Below are 12,435 nucleotides of genomic sequence, written 5' to 3'. Positions count from 1 at the left end.
TTCGAAATGTGGATCTGCATACGCATGCTAAAAATATCTTGGTTAGACAGAATCACCAGCATTGAAGTCTTTAAAAAAAAACAGGAAGAAAACGTGAATTGTTGAACTTAGCGAAGAGAAGGAAAACTGCCTTCCTGGGACACATTCTTAGAAATGTGAAATATAAATTGCTTCAAGTAATAATAGAGAGGAAAATAGAGGGAAAGAGAGGAGTGGGGAGGAGAAAACTTTCTTGGCTAAAAAACATTTGCAACTGGACTGGCAGATCAGCGAAAGATCTTTTTCATCTCGCCCAAGACAGAGAGAAGTACGGCGTGGTGATTGCCAACCTAATAGGAGACGGCCTCAATAGAAGAAGGCCTATTTAGTATTAGATTTTGGAAACTAGAATTTTCAAAGATTCAACAAGGTTTAAGCCCCAGCATTATTCTATTACAGGGAGTGGCCAACCTTTTCATGCCATGTACTACATGTCGAAAACATTTTAACCACATAGGGGCAGGTTCAGAAGCTACCAGAATCAATATCTCTTCCCCCCCCAACCCACTGATCAGTGCCTGGTGTCATCAAATATTTTTGCTAATATTTGATGTTAGCAAAAACATTTAATTGATACTAGGTATAAAGGAATATTATGCTAAGTGCTCATAATAAAAAAAAAATTAAAAATAAAAATTTAAATTAAAAAATTTAAAAAAAAATTTTACATTTATAGAATAAATTTAATTTAGGTTAATGAATAAATGTCTGTCTTTACAGAATTGATATTGTGAGAAATTCAGTAGCACTCCTACTTATCTGTGCAAAATTGAAGTGGTAGATAGTAAATATGATAGTAAATAGAAGAGAGATAGTAAATATGAACCAGTAAATAAGGTTCCTGTCATGCTGAAACCTGGGTTGTAATTTCTGGTAATAAAATTAGAATTTAAACTGTATGTCAGTGCTTTCCAGAATTTTCTGGGACAACATGCTATGCAGAAGCCAAAAATAATTTGTCACCACCCAGATTTTGTAATTATTCAACATGCTACCAGTTTTGTTCCTTATATTTAAGTTTATGGGAAGTGTAATGGTGCAGCTTCCTTTGTTTTGGGCCAGAAACATGTAAACGAGATGAGAGAAGGGGAAGATATGCATTACCAGGCCGAAGCTTAACCAAGTCTATTTGAAATCAATTAGTTCTGTTATTGGCTTTCAAAGGGAAAGACTGTGTCTAGAACTCACTGACCTCCACCTATGAAGCATGTGAAAAATTGTCATAAATTTATGTATTAATCAGTTATATTAATATAGGTAGTGAAAGGAAATGTGAGAGTGAAATCATTGCTATTATGATGTCAAAATTTGTTGATACACTTTGGAAAGTTTTGCTAATGTGTTTAGTTTCATTTCTAATTTTTAAAATTTGTAGTATAATTTTTTATTTTGTGAGAATAGTTTTGGCCCATCCAGTATGCATACTGGATGGGCCACCTCTACTGTCTTATATGTTATTATTATTGCTTTTGATATGACTATTTTGCAAATCTATTTAATCCAAATATCAATTTAGTATTGTAATTAGTAGTTCTGTGCTTTAAATCTCAGGTGATGAAGCCTCAATTACTTAAAAAAAAACTACTCTTCATATATGATCAAGAAGGAATATACACTATTGCAAAAGTAGTCCGACATCTGCATGTTTCTAAGAACCCTTTTTGATACATTTAGTAATGTGGCTGCCCACTTTTGGCTTTAATTACGTAGTATTTAAATATTAAAAGTAGTATTAAAAACCTAGTCTACCAATACCTAGTATTGGTAGACTAGGAACTAGTTTTTGATAACAGGGTGGAGTTGGGTCTGCTTCATTCACTGCAGTGGTCAATTCAACTATTGACTTTGAGTGAGTTGGCCTGGCCTGAAGCCAGCATTCCAATTCAACCCAAAGGTGTTCATTGAGGTTAAAATTGGAGCTGTGGGCAGGCCACTGAAACCTTTGAACACCCTTGTTTTCAGATTAATTCACTACAGGTTGTGCAGTATGACATGGTACATTGTTATGTTGAAACAGAGGAGGGGGACCCCCACCCACCATACTGCTGCCACAGCATTGTAGGTAGAGGGGAATTGCCCAGAATGTGTCAGTGTATACATGGCATTCAGGTGATAGCAGCACTTCCACCAAACTTCACTGTTCAGAGTACACTTTGGTAAATAACTTTTTCTGGGAATCCACCAGACCTCAAGATGGCCAGCAGTGTACCACGATTTTTCACTTCATAATACATCTCAGTACTTAGATATAAATAAATAAATAAAAAAAATCTTTCCAACATTCCAGTGACTGATTATGATGGATTGTGCACTAGGCAGTTTGACACTGCATTGTGTGCTGCTGCGGCTGCTCTTCCTTTAAATCTGATGCTGTACAGCTTTCTACCTTTTAATTATCCTTTTATTTATGTGCTCTTCCTGAACTCCTGCTTGACATTATTTAACGTGGAATGATGGTATATGTGTATTGTATCGCTTATCTGAGCTCTCTCCAGTGTGTTTCTCTCAATTTTTGTTGTCTACCTCAACATTTTCCAGTATGGTATCATCGTGATGTTTCCATTTGGTGATTGTGTTAACCACCGTTGAACTAAAGCATTGCAGTTTTTCTGCATTGGCACAAACATTGATTGTTAATATGGCATCCTACAATGACTCTCTGTTGAAAGATACATAGCTTTAACACCCCCCCCCCTCCATATTTCATTGATCTATTTCGTTCTAGCATGACTGCAGTTCTCTTTATACCTATTTCTTATATGTCTGGTGGTACGATTCATTTTCCCAGAATCCAAGAAGTGTTTGTTAAATACCTTTGGCAATATAGGGTGTACAAATAATAGAGATAGTGCTGTCGTTTATTGATTTCATGGCTGCATAGATATTTGAGATTTACAAGTTTTTATTCTTATGTTGCAGTATTTTTAGAGAGAAACTTATTAATGAACATTTCCTTTCAGACTTGTCTATCAGCATATATATTGTTTATTCAGAGTTTGAAAGATAGCTGTCATCATGGCCTTTGCTGGACTAAAGAAACAAATCAATAAGGCAAATCAGGTGAGTGAGTGAAAAGTAGTTATTTTTATATTTCAGTGATTAAAAACCGTGAACAAAAATTTTATTTTAAATAAACATTATCAGTGTTACTTCTGACTAAAAATACATAATAATATTAAATACATAAGAGTAATAAGAAATATTTTCAAGAAATTAATATTTTATTAATTTATTTATATAATTTTAAAAAATTAACATGTGAATCATTTGTGCTCTGCATGTGTCAAATTCCAGGTCTTGCCATACATGCTTTTAATATATCTGGTATAACCTGCTAAACAGCCCTTTTATTTTTGCTTTCAAGTGACTTATATACAGAATTTTTGTGTTGGTAACATAATTCTTTACATAGCCCCAAAAGAAATAAATCAAGGGGTGATAAATCAGGGTTTCTTAGTGACCATTCAGTTTGGCCACCCCTTTCCATCCATCCTCCAGGAACCCTTGCATTGAGAATTTTTGTAAATTCTATTGAAAATGTGGAGTACACTATCTTGCTGGAAAATTACTGTGTTTGCGAGGTTGTTTTCTTGTAACTGAGGAAAGAAAAAATGTTCTTTATCCAGGTAAACTTGCTCATTCTTTGTTTTCAACAAAGAAAAATGGCTCAAAGATGCAATCACACATTAATCTGCACCGAGCATCCCCCTTGGGAATATAATGAATATGTTCTTGAATCACTTTTGGATTTTTCTGATCCCCATATTCAGCAGTTATGACAATGAAATGTGGCTTCATCTAGATCATTTAAAATTATACTGGCAAATTCCACGTTTTTGATTGTCATCTGGTTTAATTTTGTGTGAAAATTTAAAATTGTATGCCCACGACCAAAGCCATTTACATAACATGTTATGGCAGCGATTTCCAAACTGGGAGTTGCGCCTCCCCTGGGGAGGCGCAGACTAGTGCCAAAGGAGGTGTGAAAAGTTTAACAGAAATGTAATTTTCATAAGATAACATATATAAATAAAAAAATATATACATATAAATAAACTTTCATAACATAACATTAAATTTTATAACCTATTTTTTAAAGCATTTACGCCATCTATTCACTCTAACTTCAATATAAGCATGAGATAAACATTTATTTGGAAAAAATATATATTTTGCTGAAATGGATTGATGAATTATAATTGATATGATGTAATGTAATATATATAATTTAGTGCATACTATGTATGACATATATAGGTAGATTGCATAGTTGCAGCATTAGCTGCATGGTTGAAAATATGGTTTCAGTGGTGTGCGATTGTGTTTTTTATTGTTTTTGGCACGATTACTTACTGATAATAATTGTTAGTAATTTAGAAGTTGTATTTTTTTTTTTTTAAGTATATAAATTTAATCCTAATATTTTTAGACGAATGGATAAATTTTTGACTGGTTACAAGAGAAAATCCACTAATAATGAAGATACTGATGCTGATACAAGTAAAGGTAGTGGGAATACAAGCAATAGGGAACAAGGAGGTAGACCTCCCAAGACAAGAAAATACGATTCATCCTATTTATCATTAGGATTCACAAGTTTTATTATAGATGGCTGTGAAAAACCAATGTGTTTGTTTTGTACGAAAATTTTGGCTTCAGATAGTATGAGACCAGACAAATTAAAATGGCACCTTAAAACTATGCATTCTGAATACGTTGGTAAGCCCATAGAATTTTTTCAAAGAAAATTAGATGAGTTTAATAAACAAAAGCAAACGTTCAAAAAAATAGTTTCTGTTCCAATTTAATTTTTCTGTTTGTTAACTTGTTATGAGCATGCTAATAATGATGTTCAACCTTGACATAATGAGCGTAATAACTTTCAGCATTCATGAAATTAATTTTGTTATAAGTGAAACTAGAATTTGCTTAATTTCTTTTATATCAGTATGCAATGGACTAAAAGATGTTAACTGTTGAGGGTGCATGTTTCTCTTACTTTTTATTAATTTTGCTGATATCTGTTCCTGTGATAGATATTTTGTGCATCTTTTGTGAAATAGTCAGGTAATTTAGTTTGCTAGAAATGAAGACTGTAATTTCTTTTTCTTTTTTTAGTAGGTTTCTTAAAATAATATAGATGTTTCTATCCAAAAGATTGAACTCACCAATTGCAGGTTTTGTTATTCACGATTTCAGTTTTATTTAACAGTTTTGCTGATTGCTGTTTCCTTTTTTACTTCTGTTTTATAATTTGCCAACCCAGTTTTGCTTATTTGTGGGGAATGCAGCAAGTTTGTTAAGTAAATTATTCAAATAATTTACTGAATAACTTAAAACATTTCAATTTCAAATATTGTTTCAGTTTAACTCTTTATTATTACGTTATGTTTTTGCATTCAGTAATTACTTTTCTGTATACTCTATTTTCTGTAAAACTGAAGAAAGTATTCTATTATACATGAATGCAAATTTTAATATAGTTGTGTGTGTGTGTGTGTGTGTGTGTGTGTGTGTGTGTGTGTGTGTGTGTGTGTGTGTGTGTGTGTGTGTGTGTGTGTGTGTGTGTGTGTGTGTGTGTGTAAATTTTATACTGTAATAATGTAAAATTAATGCAAATTAATAATCAGTAATATCATTATATAAAAGAAATGTTAACAATTATTTTTAGATGCACAAATATTCTGTGAAATGCAAAATCTTAAGTTATAAAGTACTCTCCAACATAAGCAGTGGATTATTTTATAAATTCCTTTGTCTGCAAGTCAGAATTTGCTTTGAAATTTTTGAGGTCTGTTACAGTGTTTTTATGTCCTCTTACAATTGTTTCAAAACAGTTTAATAGTAAATGTTGGCAGAATTAAAAAATACAAATTTATAAGCCTCTTTTGAAGAGATTTATAAATTTGTATTTTTTTTACAGGGCCTCTGTGAGCATGGGCTTTGGTGGATTCTCTCTCTCTCATCAAGATAGTCCTACCTGCAACATGCTTCACTTTATATTTTTGAAAAGACTATTTTGTTTGGGTGACACTCTGCCATTACTGATTTAAAATTTTATTATTAAAACATCGGTTACGTCAGAGATTAAAATTATTAATGAAAGTGTTTCTCCTGCTAGAGAAGTTAAGGCAACCATTTGAGGAAATAATTATTAAAAGAGTTGAAATAGCACTCCCCCAAATTTGCATATATATTTTGATTAAAGAATCAATCATTCATTCATTACACAGATATTTATTAAAAAGGTCAAAGGTAGAATTAGGGCACATTTTAATTTTTCTGCATCTTCATTTTCTTAGATATATTATAATTACATCCATAAATTGTGTGAATAGGCTTATTTGGATTACTAGTGAGTTAAACACTTGCAGTATCTTTACTTATATTGCTATTTTTTTTTTGTATTGTTTAAAAATTGCATTTCTGTATTTTCCACTCATCAGAAATGTAATCTTTTTCATTAAGTATAGATATTCCTTGATTTACATTGCCATGATTTCTCTCTTTTAGCTTATGTGTCAATAACCAGTTATAACCAAACTCTGCTTTGTACATGCATTCTCTTGCTTATATGTACTAGCAAAACTGACAATAAATCACTATACTGGAGTGACTCACAAAGTAAAAGATAATGAAATATGCAAGTATTTTAATTATTTTAATTTTGTGACTATGAGAAAATAATTCATCAAGTAGGATGTTTGTCTTTCCCTTTATTAAAGAGAATAATAACAATTGAAAATATACCACTGTGCTGATTACTGCATCACACAAGGAAAGTTGCTTATTCTGCATTTGGTAGTGGGAAATGATACAAGGAAGCAAGCTTATATAACATCAGCCAAATTAAAAAGTTAATTAATTTTTAAAAAATTTAATATTACTTATCCATCCCTTTAATATTTTGTCCAATCCTTCCTTAAATTTATTCAAACCACCCATGTCCACAACACCAGATGGAAATTTCTTGCAAGTCACTCTCTCGCTCAAAGCAAATCTTTGCACATCGATCCTATTATACCCATCCTTTTTCAAATTTAAATTTATGCTTCCCTTCTGTTGTCTGAGCAAGCACAAGCATGCCATCAACATTTAGATGGTATCCCTACTGGGTTAGATGACTCAATACATTCAAACACTTAAACACCTCACTCAGGTCTCCTTTACAGGAGTTAGTTTCCAGATGCTGCAGTTTTCAGAACTGAAGTCTTTCCTAGTAAGAGCAAATGATGCAAAAAAGCAAGCTTATATAGCATCAGCCAAGAAGAAAACCCAGTTTCCATCTGTACCCTCCAAGAATTTGTCTAGTTCTCCCTTGAATTTTTGAATTTATTCAACTCATCCACTTCCACAACAACAGGTGGAAGCCTGTTCCAACAATCAACCACCCACTGGCTGAAGGCAAACTTCCACACATCTATCCTACAACCATCCTTCCTCAACTTTTTAAAAGCATGTTATCTTTGCCCCACTGAAGAATTACCTGGAGATCAATATTTAAGGAATTGGTAGTGGATATTCAAGAAGTTGAAACTGTTTGTGCAGTTTGAGAAACCTTGTGGTTTCTCAAACTGGAAGGTTGGAATGTAATGTGCTGCCATCAGCAAATATATGGATAGAATTTCTGGTCAATGGAAGAAGGTCTTGGGAAACACCAGCATTAGTGGAGAAGTTAGAAGACAGATCACCCACAGTGAGCGGTCAGAGAAAAAACTGGATACCCAAAAACAGTTGGCAAACCATAAGACGGAAACCTATTTAGAAGACCTTTATGTCCAGTGGTGTGCTGATAAATTTTTAACAACCAGTTCACCCTTTTTTTTAACAATCCCTGTCCTCTTTGGAAACTATGTGAAGGTTTCTCCCTTTGTGAGAATTACACCCCCCCCAAAGTATAAATGAATTCCATTATCAGCAAACATCCACTTAATTTTGAGTGGGCTGCTTCTTCTTAGGCTAATGACCTTATCAGGTTCACGACAATTCTAGAAATGCAAAATCTTTGACAGATGTTGAGCATGGAAATGTCATTATCTTAAGAAGAGCAGCCTAGGCAAAATTAAGTGGATGTTTGTTGGAAATAATATTCCTGTAAAATTTCTAGTGGAGATGATCCCTGCACGGGCTGCTGCATAAGGAAGGGGGTGGGGGAAAGGAAGCAGAAAAAGTGCCGAAATAAATGCACCATGGCTGAATTTTCCCTGTCACCATCTTGTTAGCCATTGTCGGTTAACAACTGGTTCGCAAAATTCTTGAAAATTTAACAATTGGCTTGTGTAAGCCAGCTCCAGCAGACCACTGTTTATGTCAAACATGATAAAATTCTTTGAAATGTCAAGAGCAACTGCTTGAGGTTTCACCAAACGTTTCCATTGAATTTTTTTCTATAGATGGGTAACATAAGCCAGTATATCACCAGTGGAGTGACACCGATGGAATTCATACTAGCGATCGTTGATCAGATGGAAGGTTTCTATATAGTTTAATAGTTGGCAGTTAATTAATTTCTCCATTACTTTAGAAAGCGTAGAAGTAAGTGATGGGATGATAATTGGATGGGAGGGATTTGTAACCCTTTTTAGGAACTGGCTGGCTGGATATGAGCAAAGAAGGGAAAACACCTTCGAAATAAGAAAGTGAAAAAAGGCAACACAGAACAGGAGGTAGTACAGTAGTACAGGTTTTGAGAACAAGTGGAGAAATACCATCAGGACCTGGTGCTTTCTTGGCATCAAGATTGTTCAAAATCCTTCTGACATCCTTTTGATGAAGACCATGGAAGGCATTGAATGGAATGTACTGGGAATGGTAGGAGGTGCTTTACCAAGGTCATTGATACACAAGCTAAAAGAAAAGTAGGATGCTAGCAGATCAGCTTTATCTTTGGCTGAAGCAATAGAACCAGATGTTTCTATTGCTACTTCAGAATAACTATTATAGAACATGAGAGTAATACAAAAATGATATCAGGAGGCTTCAAATGTTATGTATAGACTCTGAAGAGATAAGTATTTTGTATTTTATGATTCATTGGGCTTTTTTCCTTTAAAAATAATATATATTTTTTTCCCCCACAGTATATGAGTGAGAAAATTGGTGGTGCAGAAGGTACAAAATTTACTGATGACTTTACAGAAATGGAAAGGGTAAGTTATTTGTACTTTATAGAAACACACACACACACACGCGCAATATATATATATTATATATCACTTTATATAACTAATTGCTGTAATTTTTTTAACTTTTGTTGACTGCTGCTGTACTGCATTAATGCAGAAGAGCAATTCTTACCCTTTTTACGGTTTGTACCATACTTTTTGATTATATTGACATATTAAATATACATTTGGTTTTCATTAAAATCATAAGGTTAATAAAATCACATCATTAGATTTTTACGTATGACATAAATCACCGAATTTATTAATTGAATATATATGCAGTCTCCAGATTGTTATTTCACATAACACTGGTTCTGCTGCTATGCTCTTCATGTTATCACCATTCTCTTTATTACACTAATTCTTATAACAATATTTCTCCTATTATGCTGTTTATATTTTTAAAATGATATAAAAATGTTATTTTATTGCCTTCATATTTTGCACCTTTTTAAAAATTATTTCAGTAGTGTGGTAATTTAAAAAATGAAAAATTTTTATAGAAGCATACTTTTTATTTTAAAAATATACTTAAATATCAAATGAAAAATAAATTTGAATGCATAAATATTTTGTAAATTCAGTTCAGGTTGTCCTTGTACATCGGCATAAATCTAGGCTGAATTTTGATTGTTGCAGTAGTGATTTTCTACATTTCATAAAAATCCTGTCAAAAGCTAGCAAGGAAAAATGCAATTTTTATTTTAATCTCTTACAAACAATTCAAAGCAATATCATTGAAAGCGAAATTGAACATTACTGGTTTGAAATACCCTCGTGACTTTCAGAGTGACTTTTACTGTAGCTGAGTTAGTTGGTCTCAGAATAGAATGTGCATTTTTTCCCTCCCCTTTCAAACTCAGGTCCTTGATCCTACAGTACAGGCAAACTAACACTAGAACACTGCACTTTACAAACACAATGCACTGATGCTTCCTGCCTTGCATCAGCATTTGATCCAAAACAAAACAGAAATCGCAAACTAAACTGATTTGAAGTGAGAGACATAACTTAGATTGAATGTATGTTTTTTCGTTGCTGATATTAATGGTTGAAATAACCTGTCAAGGTTTTTATTAATGTATTTTTATTATTTAATGCATATTACTGTACAGGCAGTCTTTGGGACATTATACAGGGTGCTCCAATAAGTAAGGAAATATGTTTGATAAATAACAACACTATTTTAAATATATATTATTTTAAATAATGTTAACACAATACATAAAAAAACTAAAATTTTTTACATCTGTTCGATATGGCTACTATTTTTGTCATTGCAAAATCATCCTTTGGGTACAGTGCAACACACGCTCAGAAATGTTCTCAAATTTTTTAACTGTTGACTACTGAAGCTCCAACAGAGACCTGCGCTTGTTACTAAAGACTATTCCTTTAAGAATCCCTACAGAAAGTAATCATAGGGGAAATTTTCGTCTAAGGATTTGTGAACAGTTTTTGCCTAGTGAGCTGGTGCTCTGTCCTGCATAAAAAAACAGTGCTGAAAATTGATTTTTGAATTGCATTATTGGAATGATTTTATCTTTTAGAAGTCTTAGGTATCTTTCTCCTCATGTTTCCCTCAAAGAAAAAAAAATTCCAAGAATATCTCCTGGCCAGTTACCAACCCAGACTGTCAAGCCAGGAGCATTTAAATCCACATGAAAGAATAAATGTGGTTTCAGTTAGTTTAAATATGGTTTTATCAGTCCACAAGATATGATCAATGATGTCTGGGTTTGTAACACCTGTCCAGAACCATTTGGCAAATTCCAGTCTTCTGTTTGAGTTGTGCTCATTCAAACATTTCAGCAATGTGGAATGATAAACCCTGTGTTTAAGTTCCTTTATGATTTCATTTAAGGTTGTTTTAGGTATTCAGAGTTTCAAACTTCACTTTATTTCAGATTTTGTCAGACTTTTTTTTGATATCCTCTCTTACAATTTCCAAATTGTCACATGTCTTTGAAATACAAGGTCTACAAGATTTTTGTGGTGTGCAACGTCTGAAACATTTTCATATTTTGCATGCCACTTTACAATTTAAATCCCCTACTTCGTTGTAAGGCCCATGCTGCTCTTCCTGTTGAAATTATTCTAAAAAAAAAAAAAATATATATATAATACAGTCCATTCCGGTTATTTGGGACACATCAGGACTAGTGCATTTTGGCCCGATTAAGCGGCTGCCCCAATTATCCGAAGTTTCACGTAAATAGTTAAAAATACAATGTAACTCCTCCCCCCCCCCCTTTACAGTTGGTTCACTGTACAATCAAATCACGTTACGACGAACTCAACATAGTAAAGTACCGTTCACTATACGATGTGCAGTAATCGCCAGTCAATTCAATTCTATTAAACAGTGATTCTAATTAGCGAAAATAGGAGGAATATTATCCACAGACTATAAAAGTAAAGATATATTAAACAGAAATTTACCCTTTATTACCTTACCAATTAAAAATTAAATGATTCGTGAAAATCGGAAGAATATACCTGATAATTGGAATAATTAATACGTACTGTAATATGTACATACTAACTAGTTGACATTTCCGTTCACTGACATTTGTGGGAGGGGGTTAAAATTTAAAACAGTAAAAAGATAAGCAATCAATAACAAAGAACATGGCACACACAAATTGCAAGTAACACAATGCGCATAAGTGAGAATGGAGTAACGAGTTACAAAGCTTTAAAAATAGGAATGAAGAGAAGATCTGAAAATTAATTTTTTTATATGATTGAAGATTTCATGGAAGTGTAAACATATTTCACCATAATAACCACAGAATTCCAGCTGTCGGTATAATCGCAAATTCAGTAAGATTGAGTTTACTCTCTGTTTATGATAGATTTCACTAACAGAAAAGCCCAATAAACAGGTGACTGTTAATTGTTTTTGTTTTATGGTTGTGACCTCCAGAATTTCGACCGAACCACATGGTACTGTCATAGACAATCATAAGGTAATCTCCAGTGCTGCGGTCTCCTGCCCCGATTAAACGGCATGCTGTCCCAATTAAGCGAAGTAAATCCTGGCTATTTTCGTGATTGGTTTCTGTTTTTTAAGATTTGCCCCCAAATAAATGGCTACCGCAATTAACCAGTGGCCCAACTAACCGGAATCCACTGTATTATGTTTATAAGAGAGGAAATAGAGGGCTTGAAATGTATAAAGGATTATAGTTCTAGATTACCACATTAATAGTAGAAGAATCTAGCA

General features: G+C 33.2%; 1 protein-coding gene across 1 annotated transcript in view; it reads left to right on the top strand.

Annotated features, from left to right (window-relative positions):
- Window positions 1-12,435, top strand: part of EndoA (SH3 domain containing GRB2 like, endophilin-A) — a 416,265-nt gene that overhangs the window by 95,298 nt on the left and 308,532 nt on the right. Inside the window, exons 3-4 of the mRNA XM_090389410.1 lie at window positions 3,000-3,099; window positions 9,120-9,188. Of these exons, the coding sequence (XP_090245536.1) occupies window positions 3,055-3,099; window positions 9,120-9,188 (114 nt within the window). The 5' untranslated portion in view covers window positions 3,000-3,054. The remainder of the gene's footprint in view (window positions 1-2,999; window positions 3,100-9,119; window positions 9,189-12,435) is intronic.

Source organism: Mastigoproctus giganteus, chromosome 2 (genome assembly GCF_048544385.1).
Source record: "Mastigoproctus giganteus isolate SK-2022 chromosome 2, ASM4854438v1, whole genome shotgun sequence".
In the NCBI taxonomy this organism is placed as follows: Eukaryota; Metazoa; Arthropoda; class Arachnida; order Uropygi; family Thelyphonidae; genus Mastigoproctus; species Mastigoproctus giganteus.
The sequence above is the reverse complement of the archived record's forward strand: the minus strand, read 5'-3'. Positions and strand labels throughout refer to the sequence as shown.